Source organism: Chiloscyllium punctatum, chromosome 47 (genome assembly GCF_047496795.1).
Source record: "Chiloscyllium punctatum isolate Juve2018m chromosome 47, sChiPun1.3, whole genome shotgun sequence".
NCBI lineage: Eukaryota > Metazoa > Chordata > Chondrichthyes > Orectolobiformes > Hemiscylliidae > Chiloscyllium > Chiloscyllium punctatum.
In genome coordinates this window covers 35,278,451-35,302,242 of record NC_092785.1, presented here as the reverse complement: position 1 = coordinate 35,302,242, position 23,792 = coordinate 35,278,451, and the positions used below count along the sequence as shown (strand labels likewise).

General features: G+C 43.1%; 1 protein-coding gene across 5 annotated transcripts in view; it reads right to left on the bottom strand.

Moving 5' to 3' along the window:
* Window positions 1-1,567: 1,567 nt before the first annotated feature.
* Window positions 1,568-23,792, bottom strand: part of asrgl1 (asparaginase and isoaspartyl peptidase 1) — a 51,340-nt gene continuing 29,115 nt past the window's right edge. For all 5 annotated transcript variants that reach the window (XM_072564671.1, XM_072564673.1, XM_072564672.1 and 2 more), the window contains exons 3-8: window positions 14,316-14,458; window positions 12,770-12,924; window positions 11,663-11,781; window positions 8,291-8,401; window positions 2,451-2,690; window positions 1,568-2,343 (exon numbers count right to left, since the gene is read on the bottom strand). In XM_072564671.1, the coding sequence (XP_072420772.1) occupies window positions 2,473-2,690; window positions 8,291-8,401; window positions 11,663-11,781; window positions 12,770-12,924; window positions 14,316-14,458 (746 nt within the window). In that variant the 3' untranslated portion in view covers window positions 1,568-2,343; window positions 2,451-2,472. The remainder of the gene's footprint in view (window positions 2,344-2,450; window positions 2,691-8,290; window positions 8,402-11,662; window positions 11,782-12,769; window positions 12,925-14,315; window positions 14,459-23,792) is intronic.

Genomic DNA, 23,792 nt, shown 5'->3' with positions numbered 1-23,792 from the left:
GGATCAGAATCAAACCTGGCTTGATGGATCATAGGTTTAGTCTTCTTTCGCTTAGTTAGTTAACATGGTCGTTAGTCACAGAGGCAGATTTGGTCAGACTGGATTTACACTTTTTTTTTGAGTAAGGAAAGGACACAATATAGTCACTGTGAGAACTAGGGTTAATGTTGTAGATGTACTGAAAAGGCTTGGCTTCAATGCAGGAGGACACACTTGATAAATAACATATGAAGATTCTACTTTAATCATGAGAACAACTAATATTTTTGAGTTGTAAGTGTCTTAATTTAAATTTAAAGGTAGATAAGATTGTAGACGGTGATAATCTTGTGATCAAACAGTTTCGATCAGGTGCAGGCTGGTTGCTTATATTGTCCCTTGGTTGGTTGTTGCTTGACAACCCTCATCAGCTGCTGACCACCAGGTGATGGTCGGAATGTCTCTGTGCAGCATGATGGATCGAATGGCCTCCGACATTATGCCAATTCTGAGATTCTGTTTTTCCCCCACTGTTTGGATGTGTACAGTGATCAGATGTTTCAACGCAACAACAAAGCCGAGTTTGGTAATTTAGTAACGATCAAACAATATTTGAACATGTTGCATAGTTTTATCTCACTGTTCTGTAACTCGCCTAGTTATTTTCCCACATCCTCTCACTCACTCCATGTCACTCACAAAGACCCATTAACTTTCACTGCCTCTGGCTACTCAACTCGAAAAAGAATGATTTGCATTTATAGAATATCTGACATAATGATAGGTCTTTTCAAACTGCTTTACAGTCAATTAATGCTTCTAAAGTATGGTTGCTGTAGGAAATGGAGCATCGAGCTTTCACAAACACAATGTAATAATGAACAAATCACCAGTTTCTGTGTTAATACCTAAAGGGTAAATATTGACCAGAAGTCTGGGGATAACATCTCCACTCTTCATCCCAGGCTGCAAATGGAACAGCACATACGAGATGGCTCACTGTGAACTTTCAGTCTTCACTTGATTCAGGGAAGATGCTAGAGAAGTGGACATTACCAATCCTTGTTCAAAAAAAAAGTCAGCTTCGTCCCAGTAACTATAGGCTAGTCGGTTTAATGTCAGTGATGAGGCAGGTTTTATAAATATTCAATCAGGGCAAAAATTGACAGACCCTGGGAAATGTTTGAGTTCATCACAGAGAGCCCAAAATGCATTGTAAAAGGCAGCTGGTGCTTCACTAATTTGAGGGAATTCTTTCATGAAGTAACAGTTCACGAGGGGAAGATGCTGGAGGGTGTTCTGGAAAGCATTTGACAAAACTGCCACATAAAAAGGCTCCTGACAAAGTTGAAGTTCATGAAGTAGGAGAGTCAATATCAATTTGAATGAAGTAGTTGGCTAAAGGACTGAAAAGCAATACCACACCTTTTCTGCACTGTATGATTATGACTTTATGACAAGACCTGTATTACATTTAAAGTAAAACATTTCAAATTTGCTAGGAAGTTTTTGATTCCAACTGCGTTCTCAATTTCAGATCTTTAAAGAATTGCTTGAAAACCAAATTTATAAAGCCAAACAAATCATGTTATTTACCTAAAATATGCCATTTATTACAGAAACCTGATGAGTTTTTGTGTCATGTGTGCTCAGCACTAATCTGGACCATTACAGCCATTACAAAAAAAAACACAAACTTTGATCTGATGAGTGAGGGTAAACAGGAACACAGAAGCATATGTACTGTAATTCTATTTCAGGTCACCCCGAAGGGTCCTCCCCATTAGCCAATTCCTTTTGAGCTATAATCACAAATTGTATTCTATGCAAAACATACCTGTCAATTAGCACATACCAAATTCCATAAATTGCAAGAGCTAACTGGTTTTGATGATACTGAATAACGGATGAGTGCAGCCTTGGTCCACCAAGGACTCCCAGCTCCCAGTCAGTGAACGAAGTCTCAGTTGCACCCTAATTTGATTGTTATAAGATCACAGGTTAAATTACAGCCTCAATTTCATAACAGGACTTAACGCACAAACTTCCCTGTCTGGTAAATATGATGATTGAGAATGTAGTTTAATTCACTGTTTCCTTTCATTTTGTTCTGAACCTGAAGTCCCTGACTCATGTTCCATGGACCACAGGTGTCTTCCAGCACCTCAATGTTATTAAGCAGTATTCAGTAGTCTTTTCTTCACTGAAAACTCAAACCCCAAGGGTCACAGGGAGGTCACTGCCTTGTGATCAAATAAGGGAAGCCCGATGGATTTCCAATAGCCACGCGTTAAAGGTCACTGAAGCTGATCATGGTGTCGATAATCAGATTTCTTTGCAGCAATCATGGATGATCTTCTTGCTCTGTAAGACGGAAAGAATGGACTATAAAAGTGAGCATGAAGTTTACTAATAACTCCAGTGATATTAGGATACTCACAGATGATCCAATAGAGACTAGGAATGAGTACCTGGGGTGTCTCTGTACTGATTTCACAGGGAAATATCTTCAATGGCCGAAGTGTGGACCTCTCCCAAAGCCATGCCAGAATAGATGGTGTCACCAGTCACTGCAGCCCATGGCATATTATCAGTGGTAAACTTGGCTGCCCACTCCCCTGTGTTGTTGACGACTATCACTCCAGCATTACTCTGTAATCTGGTCCTCAGGTACTGAAGCCCAGCATCAGCTGCCTCTGCTGGTGACATGCCTAATGTTTGGGGGTGTGGGGTGGGGTTGAAACAGATAAACATACAAATTACCCAAACTTACCTATACTTTTTTTTAAATTGGAAAGAATATGTGAATGATTGACTTCAAAGGTTATTAGGCTCAGCTACTTGGAGTCTTAAAGCTCCACAAGGGGCTTATTCACTCCATTTCATCTATACCTCTATACATCCTTCAGATTTTCTTGTCTTCTCATGGACTTAGCGAACATGCCCTTAAAAGGCACCTATAATATTTCTCTGCATTACATCATGTAGCACTGAACACCACATTCTGAAAGCTCTTTGGAGAAGACATATCTCCCAAATTCTTTATTGGTCTTAGTTGTAACCATCTTACATTGATGTCATCTAATTTTTATTCCTTATCTGCAGGAACTACTTTTTTTTTCCTTACATCCACATCATGAAATCCTCTCAATTTTAAACTTATATCTACGCAGCTTCCTACGTAAATACACTACCTCTTCAAATTATTTTCTACTGTCTTTCCCATTTTGCTAACCTTCCTGTATCCTGCTATTTTATCACACAATCTTCCTCAGGATGAGCCATAACCCCGACTTTCCTGTCATCCACATAATTGCTATAACCCCTCATCTCCAGACACAACTGTTTTACACAATTACTTTCAGGACTAGTACCCTATGGAACAACACATTTTGCCAGTCTGAGCAACTAACTTTAAACTTTAGTTTTTGTTTGTAACCATATTGCTATCCATTCTGCTACTTCCTTCCTGAATCCATGTAATCACTCTAGTCATAAGTTTACTATTAACATATATTTTAAAAGTCCGGATATTATACATACCCTGTTATGACAGGAACAATTGAATAAAGTTTGACACCTGTGGCTGACTGTTCTTTATTATATTCTCAGGTCTGGATATTTTTCCTTTATGGCTGTGAGTAAAAACTGCAAAATGTTTCCACAACCAACTTTAAACTGGCCAGTCAGTAGATCCATGGTGCATATAAAATATGATTGTGATTCGGTAGCTGAGGATTAAGTAATAAAGCCAAATACACATTAAATATTATCACTTTTATACAAAATCAGTTAGCTCAATGACCTCGTGGTGTCCAAAAAGTTTTTTTAAAAAAGTCTACCACCAAAATGCTTACTGTTTTGATCTGCTGACATTGCCCTTCATAGGACCGTTAACCCAGAGACTCAAGTAGTTTTCTGGGGATTCAATATCGAAACCCACCACAGTAGGAGATGACATTTGAATTCAATAATTAAAAACTGGAATTAACAGTCCTAACAACAGTCCATGAATATATTGCTGATTGTTGGGGGTGGGGGGGGAAAATCCATCTGACTCACTCAGGGATGGAAACTACCATCCTTATCTGGTCTGGCCGATGAGACTCCAGACCCATAGCAATGTGGTTGACAAGATTTTAAACTTCCTTCGGGCAATTAGGGATGGGCAACGACTCCGTGGTTAGCACTGCTGCCTCACAGCATTAGGGAGAATTCCAGACTCGGGTGACTCTGTGGAGTTTGCACATTCTCCGTGTGTCTGCATGGATGCCCTCCAGGTTCTCTTGTTTCCTCCCATAGTCCAAAGATGTGCAAGTTAGGTGAATTGGCCATGCTAAGTTGCCCATAGTGTTCAAGGGTGCGTAGGTTAGGTGCATTAGCCAGGAGAAATGTAGAGTAATAGGGTAGGGGAATGGATCTGGATGGAGGGTCAGAGTGGATTTGTTGGGTGGAAGGGCCTGTTTCCATACCTGAAAAGAAGTCGGGGAGAAGGGCCCATAGAATGCTAGAAGAAACTGGAGAATAATTATTCTCAACTTCCAAGACTACTGAGTGAAGTAGTATCATGGAAACCAAACAAATAAGATTGTTGAACACTACCTCAGGCTGCCAGGAATAAAAACAGAAAATTCTGGAAACATTTAGCAGATCAGACAGCATCAGTGGAGAGAGAAACAGAGTTTACATTTCAGGTTGTAACCTTTCATTGATTCTGATAAAACCCGAGAAGAGTTTGTTCTGCCAGTCTATGGGATCATGGCTGATGCGATAACCCTCAAATCTACTTGCCTGCTTTTTCCCCCCATCATGCCTGATTCCCTTACTGATTAACTTCAATCGGTCTTGACATTGAATTTTCTTAAAGCCCAGAAACATGAGAGAAGCCTTAAAATTCGAGGAATGCCTTTCGAGGTGATAAATGGAAGTGTTTTCTATACAACACCACAGAGGGCTTTAAGAAAATTCAATGTCAAGACAGATTGAAGTTAATCAGCAAGGGAATCAGGAATTATAGGGAAAAGCAGGCATTGCAGCAACTCACTAAAAAGTAATTCAACAGCACCAACCAACCAACCAACTCCATATCCGACATGGATAGGAAAAAAAGACATGCCATCCCACTATGGACATGCTATTGAGTTCCTTCATTCGGCTGGATTAATATCCTGGAATTCCTGACACCTTCATCACTAGGATGGGTGACTATCAATGAGAAGGTCTATGAACACTTTCTCAGAGAAACTAGGACTGGACTGTGGCCTCACAGTACGGCTCAGTTCAAGAGAATAAAAAAAGAGAGGAGAATAAATCACCAGTGGAATGGTTATAGTGAAAACTAACATGAGCCGGCTTCGGATTTTCAAGATTAATAGAAAACTTGAGCACTTATGGCAATGTTTTAAAAACCTGCCAAGTGCAAAAGTGTAAATAATAATAATTAACAATGAATAGAACAAACACAAGTGCCAAGGAGGAAAGATAAACCAGGAGTGGAAACAAACAAATTGAGCTTTTTGAAAAAGTAAAAAGAGGATTGATGAGGGCAGGGCGATGGACATGATCGATGTGAACTTCAGGAAGGCGTTCGACAAGATTCCCCATGGGAGACTGGTTGCAAGGTCAGATCTCATGGAATACAGGGAGAACTAGCCATATGGATACAGAATTGGCTCAAAGGTAGAAGACAGAGGGCGGTGGTGGCGGTGCTTTGACTCTATTGGTTGAGCATCGCATCCACTTCTTTCTGGACCTGTGCAGCTTTGAAAGGATTAAGCCTGTAGGGGTGTTGTTTTATTGGAACAGCATTCCCTACTTCTACCTCATGCACAACAGCATTAGTCATCCCCACCTTATTCCTGCATATGTCCTCATACCACTGTAACAAACCTTCCAACTGCATTCTTTGCCCCTGCGACAGATAGTTCACTAACCTATCCCACTCAAGTACTTCCTCATTATTTAATGTATTTTGAGGTACATCAAACTCCACGACATTTAGATTTAATTCCTCACTCTGCGGGGCAGTAACTAACACCTGTTTCTTCAGTTCCCTTTCTTGATTAGGTAGAAACCTTATCATATTCACATGACATGACATACGTGACATTCCTGATACAGTTTTTTCCAATCCTGCACCTTTACCAGATAGTTTACCTGACTCAATTTTATTTCTCCACTAAACCAGGCTTTGAAGGGATTACCTACCACTGGTAACAATTCTAATTTAGTCATCCCCGCGGGAAAACATCTGAATTTCAAAGTTTTTATCTGCCACCGGCTTCGTCCTATGCTGTGCCCTCTTCAGGCGCTTTTTAGTTAACTCACCTACCCGATTTAATCTCTCCCTCACTTCCAATACAAAATCCAAGTGTGAGAACTCGGACTTCGGTCCTGTCAGTTTCTCTTTAATTATTTTCAAAAGGCCTCTCACTTCATGTCCGATTATTAACTCGAAGGGAGTAAACGGAGTAGATTTGTTTGGGGCATCTCTCATGGCAAACAACACGAATGGGATACTTTTTTTGCTAATCATTCAGGTAACGCAGACAGTACGCTCTTAACATGGTATTCAGGGTCTGATGCCACCTTTTCAATGCTCCCTGGGATTCAGGATTTATAGTGCTGTACGCCTAAGCTAGTGCTGTATGCCTATGCACTGGATTTATAGTGCTGTACGCCTAAGCTATCCATGACTTCCATAGACAGCCGAGCAGTAAAATTAGAGCCTTGGTCTGACTGAATCTCTCTGGGTAGCCCATACCATGTGAAGAAAAGGTACTAACTCCTACACTACCCTTTTTTCCCTTACTACTCCGTATTGGAATTGCCTCCAGAAATCTGGTGGACACATCCACTATGGTGAACAAGTGCTAGTTCCCACTTTTAGTTCTATTTTCGGAAGGGACCTACACAATTAATCATAACCTGCATGAGAGGTTCAGAGGGAAATGGCAGCAAAAGGTGCTGATTTCACTTCTGCCTGTGGCTTATCTACTATTTGGCATGCATGGCAAACGTAAAGCACAGTCTTGCGCACTCCAGGCCAATAAAGCGATTTAGTACCTTAGCCTGAGTCTTTCATACCCCAAGGTGACCTCCTACAGGTAGTTCATGTGCTACCAGAAACACCACCTGTCTGTGAGCTACTGGCAACACAATCTGGTGCACTTTGGTTCACTTTTCCTCTGCACTAACCAACCTGCAGTGGTCTCCATTTTCATCTGCCTGGCCCTTTGCCTGTTCAGGTTTTTCCTGCACCATTATGTCAAATATGGTGATGGCTATATAAAACTCAATTACTTCAGCTTTCTTTAGTTTTTGCTTCGTGCTGTAACTTATGTTAGTGTGATCTTGTTACCACACAATCTGGGAAAATTCCAGAGTATTGTTATTTCAAGTCCTCAGTTCCCTGGTCCTCCTTTGGCTTCTCTACAACAAAAGGTTTCACTCCCACCTTGGATCCTGCTAAATCATCCCCAGGACACACTTTCAACTTCATAACAGCAGAAAATCATGGAAATGCTTACATCAGGTAGCATCCATGGAGAAAAATAGAGTTAATGTCCTTTCGTCATTACTGCTTGAGGGCTCAATTGGAATAGTGGCCAAACTTCAATGGCATAGTGGAATCAGAGTGACAGCGTGAAGATATTTGAACCAACCTTTCATGTATCAAGGTTGGTCTTTCTCTGCACCTTCTCCAACTGTAACACCATATTCTGCATTCTGCTCTATTACCCTCACCGTGGGCAGCACGGTGGCACAGTGGTTAGCACTGCTGCCTCACAGCGCCAGAGACCCGGGTTCAATTCCCGCCTCAGGCGACTGACTGTGTGGAGTTTGCACGTTCTCCCTGTGTCTGCGTGGGTTTCCTCCGGGTGCTCCGGTTTCCTCCCACAGTCCAAAGATGTGCAGGTCAGGTGAATTGGCCATGCTAAATTGCCCGTAGTGTTAGGTAAGGGGTAGATGTAGATGTAGGGGTATGGGTGGGTTACGCTTCGGCGGGGCGGTGTGGACTTGTTGGGCCGAAGGGCCTGTTTCCACACTGTAAGTAATCTAATCTAATCTAATCTAATCTAATCTACCCTGATGTAAACATAAGATAGGATTTGCCTGGATAGCACATAGAACGATACATTTCTGTGTACCTCACTACGTGACAATAATGAATCAAATCAAAAACAGGAATAGGACCAGCCTGACCTTTCTGATGTCATCTTGAGGATTTAAAAGGATCAAAGTCCTAAAGTTAGCCAAAGATGCGATCTTATGGCTAGAGTATTGTCATATAGTATAAAAATTGGACTACCTTGTTCCATGTAAAACACAATCAGTCTGGCGAGGGTAACCTTCATAATTGCCTCTCCTTTTCCTGTGGTAGAGACTGCTCCACTCTGGTTATCAGCATAGCCACCACTTCCTGCTCAAAACAAAAAGCAACTGCTATAATCAAACTGGCAGCACAAGATCTTAAAAGATTTCACTAAAAGTAATTCCACGAATTAATGATCAAGAGAGGAGCTGGAGGATTTGATCTGTCTGCTGGGCATAACACATACAATAACAACACAGCAAAAGCTTCTGCAACTCATCTGGTCCTGAAGGGCCGATGATTCAAAGAGCTACAAAAAGTACCAAAGCCCCAAATCTCAAAAGCTGTCTGTCCCCCAAAATTCCTCACCTGAGCTCCATCTCCCAGGAAGATCTCAGGTCGGAGTTAGAATCCCAGCTCTGAGCTGTTCCCTTTCACATACTGTTCAGAGTTTAATTAGAGTCTAGGAATATCTGATGTGCCAGAGTTGGACTGGGGTGGACAAAGTTAAAAATCACAACACCAGGTTATAGTCCAACAGGTTTACTTGTAAGTAATAGATTTCGAAGCACTACTCCTATGCTAGTTACTTGGAGGAGCAGCACTCTGAAAGCTTGTATTTCCAAATAAATCTGTTGGTCTAAGAATATACACAGAGATCAAACCAGAAACTAAAAATACTCCGCAGGTTGGATTACATCTCTGGAGATGGAATAGTGATTCTGATAAAGGATCCTGTGCTGTAACATAAATTCTGCCTCTCTCTCTCTCTCTACACATGCTGATTATTTTAGATTTGGGGTGGCTCAGTGGTTAGTCCTGTTGCCAGGGACTTGGGTTTCTGCCAGGTGCTCCAGTTTTGTTCCAGAGACTTAAGATGTGCAGGTCAGGTGGGTCGACCATGGTAAATGCACATTACAAGCATAGTTGGTGCAGACTTGATGTGCTTTCCACATTGTAGGGGTTCTATGATTTACAGAATCTGCAGAATTTTGCTTCAGTCACTGACTGGGAGGCCTGATTGTACCTTGTCTTGTGCAAGGGGATTCTGGATGGACTTAAAAATGTACAAATGTGCATCAAAAGATTAGAAACATAAAATATTCAGTGATATGGGGAAGATAACTCCAGATTATTTTTTGCATTCAGTGAACAGAAGTGAAGTTTTACAAAGCAGTGAAATTTCCACATTACAGGGTTGGAGACAGACCAGTGAAATTGAGAGAAGTGCAATCAGGGAAAGATTGATAGTTAAGAGGCATGGAGTCAGAGACAGCATAATAAAAATGGGGAAAGACATGGTCAAAGACAGGCTGGTGAAACTACCTCATTAAACTCAGCATTGAGAAATGTAGAGTGGGAAGAGCAAGAAGAATGCAGCCATGGATCCACAAACTAATTTCTGGAGTGGCAGGATTGTCCTGTGACGAAGGATTAGGTAGACGGAGTTTGTATTCAATAGGAGCCTACAGTGTGGATCTAAACAGCTGAACCAGCTCCTTCTGCTCCTATTTCTTACATTGTTATGAAAGGCAGCACTAAAATAAATGGCACCATTTGTAGGGGATAAAGGGGGAAAGGGCAGGAAAGAAGACACGTCAGTTCTGTAATACAAAATATAAGGTAAGACAAAAGACAGTTACAAAAGAAGTACTGCATGCTTGGCTGCTCAAGCTTTGCTTAATTTATTCATAGCATCCAGGCGTCACTGGCTGGGAGAGCATTTATTCCTTAGTTGCCTTTGAGAAGATGGTAAGCTGTCTGCAGCACATGTCTATCTCCAACACACTGACTACTGCTGCTTCAACTGGGCCACTGGGGAGGGAATTCCAGGATGTTGACCCAGAGACAGCATGACATAGCCAAGACAGAATAGAATCCATTTGGTCTATCAAGTCCACACCAACCCCCTGAAGTGAATCGCACCCAGACTCTATCCCTGTAACCCTTCACTTCCCATGGCATACACATCTTTAGTCTGTGGGAGGAAATCCAATGACAACATGCAAACTTCACACAGACAGCCAATCACCAGAGGCTAGAATTGAAACAAAATCCTCAGCATTGTGAGGCATCAGTGCTAACCACTTGAGCCACCATGCTTCCTGGAGGTGAACTTGCATGCATCAGTTGCTCTTATCCTTCCAGACAGAAGTGATCATGAGTTTGGTCACTGCTGTCTAAGAAGCCTTTGTGAATTTCTGCTGTGCATCTTGTAGATGTTTTACACTGCTGCTACTGTGCATCAGAGATGGTTGGAGTGCATGTTTGTGGATGTGGTGCCAGTCAAGCAGGCTGCATTGTCCAGGACAATGTCAAGCTTCTCTGTTGTTGTTGGGAGCAGTGGGCAGTATTCCACCACACTCCTGAACTGAAACTTGCAGAGAGTGACTTTGGGGTTTCAAAAGGCAAGTTACTCAATGCAAGATTCCTGATCTGCCTTTGTAGCCACAGCATTTATATGGCTAGTCCGGTTCAGTTTTTGGTCAATAATAAATCCATGGATGTTGATAGGAGAATGAGTGATAGTAATATCACTGAAAGTCAAGGGATGATGGTTAGATTCTCTCTTGACGGAGATGGTCACTCCCTGGTATACGTGGCACAAATGTTACTTGCCACTTGTCAGCCTGCATCTGGATATTGACCGAGTCTTGCTGCATTGGCAAGGATTAGTTCAGTATCTGAGGAGCTGCAAATACTGCTTAATGTTGTACGGTCATCCGCAAATGCTCTCACTTCTGAACATTATGACGGAGTGAATAGATGCAGAGAACAAAACAAACATTTTCTCCATATTTCGAAAAATCTTTGGTTCGATCCCAGTCAGAGAACGCTATTCAATGTGAGGTAACATAATGTCGGACGAATGGCAAAGCAACAAAAGGGGATTTACTGAAATGGTATTGAGGATGAAGGACGACAACAAAAATAGTTGGAACCAGGAGAAGCTGGGAATATTCTTCTTACAGAGTAGATGAAAGAAAGGTTTGACAGAAACTATTTATAGAACGAAAAAGCTTGATGGATGACGAGTAGATGTACTTAATAGAAGAATGATAGTTGATAAAAGGGGATTTGGCTCCACATCGTACTTCCCTCCAAGTGTCCCTCTCCTCCATCTCCTCAGGTGGAATTCAGCCCCATTCCCTATTCTTCCCCCATTCAACAACCCTTCAATTTCCGCTGCTTCCTCCAGCTCATTGACCTCCACATCTCCCCCACTCTCCCTCAAGCTCTCTCCAACTTCTCCTTTGCCCCACCCTCAGTGAATGGAAGTTGCTTTCTCTTGCTCGGTGACTATAGATACAGCATGTGAAGGCAGATAAAGTTAGGGATACCATGCAAGAAACAAGAGGAATAGCTTACCTATGCAGGGAGTATCACCAATCCGGCCGACCAAGGTGTTGGTTAGGCCTCCAGTGGATGTGGCACAGGCTACATTCCCAAAACTGTCTAAAGCAACAGCACCAATTGTCCCATGGTCACTACGTTAGCCAAAAGAGAAGCTTAACAGATTGGAAATCATATCATATCACCTATTATCACACAGCCAGTTAGCGTTTGTTATTTTAACGAATTCAGCATGGCAACTAGGTTAAAATGACCTTTACTTGTCCACTTGAACTGAAGCAAGTGTTAGTGCTCCAATAATGACATAATATTGCTCGCAGTTAGTCAAACTTTAGGACATGAAATGCCAGGTTTACTGAAGCTATGCTCAAGTTTCTGCACAGCCTTAGTCCCATAAGCTCAAAAGATAAAAGTTTTCACGAGAAAGAGCAATTAAGCAGCACAACTGGAATCTATTCATAGTTCGAATAGGATATTCCCCAACACTACACAGACAATGCCAGTGAATAAACCGTGCCTCAATTGACTGAAGCTATTCTTTGTATTGGTTTTCTGCTCCTGACCTTTGAACAGACTACGTTGATCAGCCCTTCTTACGTAGGCCTGTGAACAGCAAATCAACTCAGGTCTGGAGGTGACTAAACTTTAACACAGCAGAAGGAAACTGCTGGTTACTGCAAGTACAGGTGATTAACTCTGATACCACATGCCCGGGTGACCGTGTTCGGAGGATCTCTGTACAACATGATAAACACTGTTGTGAACACGACTGCTTTTGGCAAATGGAGGGTTAACGAGTAACATCCAAGTGTAAAAACAGTTCTGGCCACAACCCAACCTAGTGCTTCTTCATGCTTTTCTGCTCAGATTCTGAATATGGGAATATAGAAAATCAGGCTAAACTCCAGCTCCACATATAACACTACATTAAAACGGGGAAGGTAATAGGGAATTTGATTCAAACAATTAACATATTGTAACAAAGGCTCACTGATGTCAAATGAACCCAGATTAAAAACCCTAGAACCATAATGATACGGAAGTCAATAAAAGTAATTATACGGGATTCTGTCCAAGGTATAAAGTTAATAAACAAAATAAGTTTGAACTAAGTGCACTTACATTTGTGGATCCACTGGGGTGGAAGCTGCTTGGAGACTTTGCTGCCATCGTTTCCTCGAACGTTCCGTAATCAAAGCCTCCATTGGGACTTCTGGAAACCCCACTGTTTTAGCAAAGCGCGATGCCCCTCGGTCACTCAGCATCACATGATTGGTCTGCAAGAGCAGCAGTAGTCTCCAATCAGCATTTAGTTAAACAAATCACAAACAAAAACAGAATTTGCTGGAAAACTTAAGCATATCTGGCAGCAGCTGCGGACAGAAATCAAAATTTAACGATTTGGATCCAGTGACTCTTCCACAGAGCTAGAAAAAGGTTATTTTCTATGCAAAAAAATAGGAAAGGGGAGCGGGGTGGGGGGGGTTGGGAGTAAACATAGAGATAGAGCTCAAAGAGAAAGATGAACAGTTGAACAGAGAAGTGAATCAGCCGGGGAAAATAAACAGTTAATAAGGGGATAAATTAATGGATAATAACAGGTTGTGTGTAATAGCAGACCGTGCAAGGACAAGAACAACAGTTCAGGCAGCATCCGAGGAGCAGCAAAATCAACGTTTCGGGCAAAAGCCCTACATCAGGAATACAGGCAGAGAGCCTGAAGGTTGGAGAGATGGGGCTTATGGAGTGGAGAGGTTTTCTCCCCTTGTTCAGCCCCTACCCACTTATAGCCACACTTTCTCTGATGCTTTACATCAGTTTCAGTTTGCAGGATCTGGCCATCTTCCCTATACCATGGACGAGCAATTCTTTACCCATCCATCCCCCCCCGTGAGGATGGTCTCAGGGCTCTCCGCTTCTTCTTGGAAAAATGGCCAGAACTGTCCCCATCCACCAGCACCCTCCTCCACCTGGCTGAGCTTATCCTTACCTGTACAGCTTCTCTCAACATCATTCATCTTCTCCAGGTCAGGGGTACTCTTTCCATTGTTCTCAGCCCAACCACCACACACCAGGCCTTGTTATCAAATGGTCTAACTATTAAACACAACCCATTGTTAGCTATTAATTGTCCCCATTATTAGCTGTTCATTCTCCCAGGCTGATCATCATCCACTCTTGTGTCTGTCCAACTGCTCTTTCCTCTCTCTCTCGGAGTTCTATCTCCACATATCATGGTGCATTGGGAGAGACAATGTGACAGAAGAACCCATCTCCTACACAAAATGACGGAGCTTCGTTGAACGCTATATCAATTTAAAGTTTGTTACTGAATTGTTTCTATCCCCCACTCCACTAATGGCAGCGCTGCAACACTGAGTTGCAGAACTGGCTTCAGAGTGGCAGGCCACCAGACTGAAATCACCCTTCCAGTGGAGCTCCCGACTTCAATCCATTTGGGATGAATGTGAGAGAGAAAATGAGGGAAACGTAAGAGAAAACTCGCTGTTATTTAGAACCTTATCACATCCTCAGATATTCAAGGTATTTCAAACAGATTAGCTGCTCCTAAAGTAGTCACATTTACTGTGCCACTCAACAGGTCAAAACGCCCTGTGTTCTTGGTTGGAAAGGTGTGTAACAACTATACTGTAGGAGTAAACTCTACCTGTTCCATAACCAGGCGAGCAAGCTTGGTTGGATTGGCTATGTTTCTGACAGCAGCAACTGCTCCTGTATCAAGGCTTTTCCCATCCATGATAATGGCATCAACCTCAACTTCACCGCATTCATTAAGGGTAGATCCACAACCTAAACCAGGAAAGAAATTCTCTATCATTCTCTCATTGGAGATTCCTGTCTTGCAATAGCATTCCTCTCATAGGCCCATTCCCAGTGTTTGTCATAATCAATTCACAGTTTATGCTGCTGCCCACTTATATTTTCACCGACTATCCAGTTCACATCCAGATAATCAAAGTTTAACGTTAAAAAGGTTGATAGTTAAACAAAAGCAGAATTGAAGAGGCTGTGGAGAGAAAGCAGAGTTAACATTTCCAGGTCCAGTGGTTCTTCAGAGGGTCAGGGCTTTGAGAAGGGGAGAGGATGCTATCTATCAACGGGTGATAACTGCAACATAATTGGGAAAGAAATGAGAAAAGGTGCCAATTAAAGAATTAAAATGAATAAACTTTAGATAAATTGATGCAAAGCGGTTTCATGGCATGGGAAGAAAGAAACTGAATGGGGTAGAAGAGCAAAGAGATGACGTGGAACAGGTTAACAAATGTAAACACAGGTCATGGAAGTAATTTAACTTATTCAGAATTCAAAAAGTAGAGAACTGGTGTAGAACTAAAAACAAAAATTCCACAAATACTTATCAGGTCTCGCAGCATCTGTGCAGAGAGAAAACAGGGAATTAAAATACCATGTTAAAGTCCGATCATAAAGTCAGAGAGATATCCAGCACCGAAACAGACCCTTCGGTCTAACTCATCCATGCTGACCAGATAACCTAACCTAATCTAGTCCCATTTGCCAGCACCTGGCCCAGATCCCTCTAAACCCTTACTATTCATATATCCATCCTGATGCCTTTCAAAATGTTGCAATTGTACCAGCCTCCACCACTTCCTCTGGCCCCTCATCCCATACACGTACCACCCTCTGTGAAAAGGTGCCCTTCAGGTCCCTTTCATATCTTTCCCCGCTCACCCTAAACCTATGCCCTTGAGTTCTGGACTCCCCCACTCCAAGATTGTCGGTTTACCCTACCCGTGCCCCTCATGATTTTATAAATCTCAATAAGGCCACCCCTCAGCCTCTGATGCTCCAGGGAAAATAGCCCTAGCCTGTTCAGCAATCACTTACCTAGCTTCCCACAGAGTTCTGGGGTACACCTGATCAGGTCCTGGGGAATTGGAAGTGAACATAGGAGATATAGGAACATAGAACATAGGAGGATGTGGGTGGCACGGTGGCACAGTGGTTAGCACTGTTGCCTCACAGTGCCAGAGATCGGGTTCAATTCCCACGTCAGGCTACTGACTGTGTGGAGTTTGCACGTTCTCCCAGTGTCTGCGTGGGTTTCCTCTGGGTGCTCCGGTTTCCTCCCACAGTCCAAAAATGTGCAGGTCAGATGAATTGGCCATGCTAAATTGTCCGTAGTGTTAGATAAGGGGTAAATGTAGGGGTATGGGTGGGTTGTGCTTCGGCGGGTCGGTGTGGACTTGTTGGGCCGAAGGGCCTGTTTCCATACTGTAATGTAATCTAATCTAATAGTTAGTAAGTTTGCAGCTAACACCAAAATTGGAGGTGTACTGGTCAGCGAAGAAGGTAACCTCACAGTACAGTAAAATCTTGATCAGATGGACCAATGGACCGAAGAGTGACAGATGGAGTTTAGTTCAGAAAAATGCAAGGTGCTGCATTTTGGAAAGGCAAATCGTAGCAGGATTTATCCACTTAAGGGTAAGGTCCTGCAGACTGTTGCTGAACAAAGAAACCTTGGAGTGCAGGTTCATAGCTCCTTGAAAGTGGAGTCATAGGTAGCTAGGATAATGAAGATGACATTTGGTATGCTTTCCTTTATGTGTGGACTATCGCAAAGTCAATGCAGTTACAAAGACTGATACATATCGATTCCACATGTGGAAGACTGTATTGAAAAAATGGGACAAGCAACTTTTATTTCTAAGTTGGACTTGCTCAGAGGGTACTGGAAGGTACCTTTGTCCGAAAGAGCGAAGATGTGGAGGAGCTGGTGTTGGACTGGAGTGGACAAAGTTAAAAGAGTGAAGACAATTTCGGCTTTTGTAATGCAAGATGGCCTGTATCAGTGTAAACTCATCCCATTTGGTATGAAAAACGCACCAGCCACATTTCAGAGACTAACCAATAAGATTGTTTCCAGATTACACAATTAGAATCAAAGAGAGTCAGAGAGATGTTCAGCAACCAAACAGACCCTTCGGTCCAACCCGTCCATGCTGACCAGATATCGCAAACCAATCTAGTCCCACCTGCCAGCACCCGGCCCACAGCCCTCCAAACCCTGCCTAGTAATATACCCATCCAGATGCCTTTTAAGTGCTGTAATTGTACCAGCCTCCACCACATCCTCTGGCAGCTCATTCCATACACATACCACCCTCTGCGTGAAAACAATGCCCCTTAGGTCCCTTTTATATCTTTCCCCTCTCACCCTAAACCTATGCCCCTCTAGTTCTGGACTCCCCCACCCCAGGGAAAATACTTTGTCTATTTATCCTATCCATGCCCCTCATGATTTTATAAACCTCTATGAGGTCACCCCTCAGCCTCCGACGCTCCAGGGAAAACAGCCCCAGCCTGTTCAGCCCCTCCCTGTAGCTCAAGTTCTCCAATCCTGGCAACATCCTTGTAAGTCTTTTCTGAACCCTTTCAAGTTTCACAACATCCTTCCGATAGGAAGGAGACCAGAATTGCACACAATATTCCAACAGTGGCCTAACCAATGTCCTGTACAGCCGCAATATGACCTCCCAACTCCTGTACTCAATACTCTGAAAGCAGACCAATCACCTTCTTCACTATCCTATCTACCTGCGACTCCACTTTCAAGAAGCTATGAAACTGAACTCCAAGGTCTTTGTTCAGCAACACTCCCCGGGATCTTACCATTAGGTGTATATGTCCTGCTAAGATTAGCTTTCCCAAAATGCAGCACTTCACATTTATTTAATTAAACTCCTTCTCAGCCCAATGGCCCATCTGATCAAGATCCCATTGGAATCTGAGGTATGCCTGAAACATCGATTCTCCTGCTCCTTGGATGCTGCCTGACCTGCTGCGCTTTTCCAGTAACACATTTTCAGCTCTAACCCTCTTCGCTGTCCACTACACCTCCAATTTTGGTGTTCATCTGCAAACTTACTAACTAGACCTCTTATGCTCGCATCCAAATCATTTATGAAGAAAAGGAGAGGACCCAGCACCGATCCTTGTGGCACTCCACTGGTCACTGGCCTCCCATCTGAAAAACAACCCTCCACCACCACCCTCTGAGCCAGTGTTCTATCCATTTGGTTAGTTCTCCCTGTATTCCATGTTACCTAATCTTGCTCCCATTAGGAACCTTGTCAAACACCTTACTGAAGTCCATATAGATCACGTCCACCACTCTGCCTCATCAATCCTGTGTTTCTTCTTCAAAGAATTCAAACAAGTTTGTGAGACATGATTTCCCATGTATAGAGTCATGTTGACTATCCCGAATGAGTCCTTGCCTTTCCAAATATACGTACAACCTGTCCCTCAGGATCCCCTCCAACAATCTTGCCCGCCACCGACATCAGGCTCACTGGTCTATAGTTCCTGGTTTGTCCTTACCACCTTTCGTAAATAGTGGACCACCAGTCTTCAAGTCTTCCGACACCTCACCTGTGACTATCAATGACACAAATATCTCATCAAGAGGTCCAGCACTCACTTCCCTAACTTCCCATAGAGTTCAAGGGGACACCTGATCAGGTCCTGGGGATTTATCCACCTTTATGCTTTTCAAAACATCCAGCACTTTCTTCTCTGTAATGGGAGATTTTTCAAGATGTCACCTTCTATTTCCCTACAGTCTATACCTTCCAGTAAACACCAACGCAATATGCGTTAGTTCTCCCCCCATCTCCATACATAGGCTGCATTGCTGATCTTTGAGGGGCCCTATTCTCTCCCTAATTACCCTTTTGTCCTTAATGTGTTAACCTTCTCTTAACTATTTGCCAAAGCTATCTCATGTCCCTTTTTGCCCTCCTGATTTCCCTCTTAAGTATACTCTTCCTGTCATTATATTCTAAGAATTCATTTGATCTCTCCTGTCTATACCCCCGACATATGCTTCCTCCTTTTTTAACCAAACTCTAAATTTCTTTAGTCATCCAGCATTCCCTGTACCTACCAGCCTTCCCTTTCACCCTAACAGGAATATACTGTCTCTGGACTCTCATTACCTCATTTCTGAAGGCTTCCCATTTGCCAGCTGTCCCTTTACCCGCGAACATCTGCCTCCAATCTGCTTTTGAAAGTTCTCGTTTAATACCGTCAAAATTGGCCTCTCTCCAATTTTGAAATTCAACTTTTAAATCCAGTCTATCCTTTTCCATCATTATTTTAAAACTAAGAGTATTATGGTCGTTGGCCCCAAAGTGCTCTCCCACTGACACCTCAGTCACCTGCCCTGCCTTATTTCCCAACGGTAGGTCAAGTTTTGCACCTTCTCTCGTAGGTACATCCAATACTGAATCAGAATATTTTCTTGTACACACTTAATAAATTCCTCTCCATCTAAACGCTTAACACGATGGCAGTCCCAGTCTACGTTTGGGAAGTTTAAATCCCCGACCATAACTACCCTATTATTCTTACAGATGACAGATCTCTTGACAACTTTGTTTCTCAATTTCCCACTGACGATTAGGGGGTATACAATACAAGCCCAATAAGGTGATCATCCCTTTCTTATTTCTCAGTTCCACCCAAATAACTTCCCTGGATGTATTTCGGGAATATCTTCCCTTAGCACAGCTGTAAATGCTATCCCTTAACAAAAAGGTCACTACCCCTCCTCTTGCCTCCCTTTCTATCCTTCCTGTAGGATTTGTATCCTGGAACATTAAGCTGCCAGTCCTATTCATCCCTGAGCCACATTTCTGTAATCGCGATGATATCCCAGCCCCACGTTCCTAACCATGCCCCGAGTTCATCTGCCTTTCCTGTTAGGCCTCTTGCATTAATTTATCAGTCCGACCTCGTTCTCCGCTTTGTCCCTGCCTGCCCTGACTGTTTGACTCGCTTCTGTTCTCAACTGTACCAGCCTCAGATTGATCCCTTTCCTCACTATCTCCCTCGGTCCCACCCCACCTTACTAGTTTATATCCTCCTGAGCAGCCTCTAGCAGATCTCCATGCCAGTACAGCGGTCCCCTTCCAATTCAGGTGCAATCCATCCTTCTTGGACAGATTACTTCTACCCCAGAAGAGTTTCCAATGATCCAAAAATGTGAATCCTTCTCCCATACACCAGCTGCTCAGCCATGCATTCATCTGCTCTATCCTCCTATTCCTGTCCTCACTAGCTCGTAATATCTGGATTACTCCCGGTGTTATTACTCTTGAAGACCTCCTTTTTAAATTCCTGTCTAACACTCTATTTTCTCCCTTCAGAAAATCATCCTTTTTCCTTCCTATGTCATTAGTTCCAATGTGTACGATGACCTCCTGCTGATCCCTCTCCCCTTAGAGAACATTCTGCACCCTCTCGGAGACATCCTTGATCCTGCACCAGGGAGGCAACACATAATTCTGATTTTTTTGTTGCTGGCCACAGAAACGTCCGTCTGTGCCTCGGACTAGAGAGTGTCCGAACACAATCGATCTCTTGAAACCTGACATACCCCATCTCAATACCAGAAACTTGGCTGTTTGTGCTCCATTCCCGAGAATCTATCATCCCCTACATTTTCCAGAACATCTCTCTCTCTCGCACCTGTCTGTTCCTTTCCCTTTTGCCATTGTTTTGACTTTTGTTTTCTCCAACATTCCAAAACAATGTTCCAAACTGCATTTAAAACAGTAATTGCCGTTCCTGGAATTCAAGGAGATCACCTCCAACACCTGAAGGACCATAATCTGTCCACATTATCTGTTCCACTGGCTGTTTGAAGGCCGGTAGTACAATCCCATTATGTGATTTCATCCTTCCATTGCTGTGGCCTTGCTGGAACAGCCCTCCAAGCTGTGCTCCCTCAGTACAGTTGTGATAATCCCGAGCAATAATGCAACTACCCCACCTCTTTCATATCCCTCAATATCATGTCTAAAATATCGAAATTTCAAACATAGTGTTACACAGAGTGTTACAAGGGGACATAAATTTAAGGTGAAGGGTGGAAGGTATAGGGGAGATGTCAGGGGTTGGTTCTTTCCCCAGAGAGTGGTGGGGGCATGGAATGCGCTGCCCGTGGGAGTGGTAGAGTCAGAATCATTGGCGACCTTTAAGAGGCATTTGGATAGGTACATGGATGGGTGCTTAACCTAGGTTAGAAGTTCGGCACAACATCGTGGGACGAAGGGCCTGTTCTGTGTTGTATTGTTCTATGTTCTATGTTCTATAGTATGCAGCCATTCAGCATTCCTCTCCCTCCAAGCATATCGACAATCCTCTTCTCCGATGCTGCATTGATTTCCTCTCTAAGTACTGATTCCATCTACTCAACTCATTGTCTCTTTCCCCTCCCCTCCTCTGCCCACCCCCCCACCCCCGGCCAAACTTACCAGCATTCACTGTTTTTCTTTCCGTAGATACTGCCCAGACTGGAATTTCTCCAGTGCTTTGTTTTTGTTTAACATTGAGGACCTTAGTTCAAATGAATCCAGGTTCTGCAGATGGCAGAATTTGAATTCAATGCAAAGTTATGAAGGGACTTGATAAAATAGAAGTAGAGAAGATGTTTCCACTGGTAGGTGAAGCTAGGACAAGAGGGCATAGTATCAAGATTAGAGAGAGCGGATTTAGGACGGAATGGAGAAGGAACTTCTTCACCCAGTGGGCTGTTAATCTATGGATTTCCTTGTCTAGGAAAGTAGTTGACACTATTTCAGTAAACACTTTTAAAGCTAAGGTAGATCTTTTTTTTCAAAATACAGGAGTTAAGGGATATGGTGAGAGCATGGGTAAGTGGAGCTGAGTCCACACAAAGATTAGCCATGATCCTATTGAATGGCGGGGCAGGCTCGAAAGGCCAGATACTGGATTACTGGCCCTTCCTGATGAAGGGCTTTTGCCCGAAACGTCGATTTCGCTGCTCGTTGGATGCTGCCTGAACTGCTGTGCTCTTCCAGCACCACTAATCCAGTATTTGGTTTTCAGCATCTGCAGTTATTGTTTAAGAACTAGGAGCAGGAGTAGGCCATTTGGCCTTTCGAGGTAAAAACAAAGAAATTTCAACATCCCTGCCTTTATAACCGCTGATCAAAAATAAATCCCAGGACAAAATAGCCTTTTTAAAGTGACAGCATCATTACACGGAGAACACGGAATGTTACATCCTTAACATCGCTAAGCTTGTTGCAGAATGTCTGGGTAAGCTTGAGGTCATTTTTACTGACTATTTTCTGTTTGAAAATGATCAATGGATTGGATTTTTGTGAGCAATGGATCTACTTGGGTCGTGAAATAAGCTGTCACTCAGTCTCAGGAGGATGGTCTTATTGAGTTAGCAAGCATTGAAAGAATTGTCCAAAGGTTCTATCTTGGGATATCTTCTAGCTTAAAGTGAAAACAGATTATGAATAATTTGGGGGGGGGGGGGGGGGGGGGGAAAAGAAGAGCTGAGAAACTACTAGTCTTTCCTTTCTCATCTCCGTGAGCAAGTCTTCGCTGACATGGCAATGACAAAAACCAAAGGAAAGAAACCCAGCCTCCAATGGAAGCAGCTCTTTGAGTAGTTATTTATAACTAATACACCAAGAAGTGACACACTTGCTAATAAATGCAAGCACAGCTTTCTCACTAATGACACTTATTTTAAAAAAAACAATTTAGCAACGAACCTCATTCCCAGCAAATTCACTGAAACTTTTACTGTGGTAAAAAAATTTCCACGAATGAGTAACACTAAAAATATATTTAAACGTTAATAGACAAAACGTGGGAAAAATGGAATTTTGTTTTTGTCATGTCGGGACAACGGTTTATTTACAAAACGCCTGGCAGTATACATGATACAGAAGGTTGAGGGATGTTGGCGCTTCATGGGACGTTGCAGTTCATTGGACACTGGTACAAGTACAGGGGAAAAAGGAAGCCATACCATTGTTAATGTCCTCACTTAAAACTGGGCTGTAGGATGAATATCATTTCATGAATCCGTTCAGTCAGTTTTCTGTTTGGCAGGAAGCACTGAATTCAGAAACTTTTGTGGAAGTGGTCAGCAACAGACCGAAAAGGGAGCATTGAAGAAATAATTAGATATACACTTCCCACGCCAAGGCATTCAAGGTTACGGGCAAAGTGCTGGAAAACGACCCAAAAATAGACAGCTGTTTTTGACAGGCCCGGGCACAGGTGGGAGAGGGGATTTTGTTTTTCCGTGCTGTAGACCTCTGACTCTCAAAGCATTCTGTCCTGCAGTTTTCCACATTCTTTCTCCATTGAAATAATATCCAACTCCTCTATTCATCCTGCCAAAAAGTGCAAAAAAAAAACTCATTTTCGTGAATAAGATTTCAAGGTCACAGACGTGCACTGGCAGGAAGGAAGGTGGTTTGGAGCTTCAATGCCAGGAGCATCCAGAATAAGACGGGCGAACTTGCAGCATGGATTGTACCTGGGACTATGATGTTGTGGCCATTTCAGACACGTGGCTTCAGCAGGAGGGGTTGTTGCAGGTTCCGGGGTTGAGTTAGTCGAGGACAGCATTATGGTGACAGAAAGGATGTTTAATGAGGTACTCTACTGAGGTAGTATGGGCTGAGCTTAGAAACAGGAAAGGAGACGTCACCCTGTTGGAAGGTTTCTATCAGTCTCTGAAAGGTTCCAGGGATGGAGAGGAAAGGATGGCAAAGATGATTCAGGATAGGAGTGAAAGTAACAGGATAGTGGTTATGGGGGTCTTTAGCTTTCCAAAGATCGACTGGAAAAGCTACAATTTGTGTAGTTTAAATGGGTCAGTTTTTGTCCAACGTCTGCAGAAGGGTTTCCTGACCGTACGTAGATAGGCCAACGACAGACGAAGCCATATTGGATTGGTGCTGAGTAATGAACCTGGCTAGCTGTTACATTTGGAGGCAGGCGAGCACTTTGGTGATAGTGACCACAATTTGGTTACATTTACTTTAGCCATGGAAAGGTATAGGTAAACACTGCAGGGCAAGAGCGAAAGCTGGGGGAGAAAGGCAATTATGAAGCGATTGGGCGAGATTTAGGATGCAGAGGATTGGGGAGGAAACTGCATGGGATGGGCACAACTGAAATGTGGAGTTTGTTCGAGGAATAGCTCCTGCACATCCTTGATAAGTACGCACTTGTCAGGCAGGGAGGAAAATGATCGAGCGAGGGAACCGTGGTTTACGAAAGAAGTTGAATCTCTTGTTGAGAGGAAGGCGGC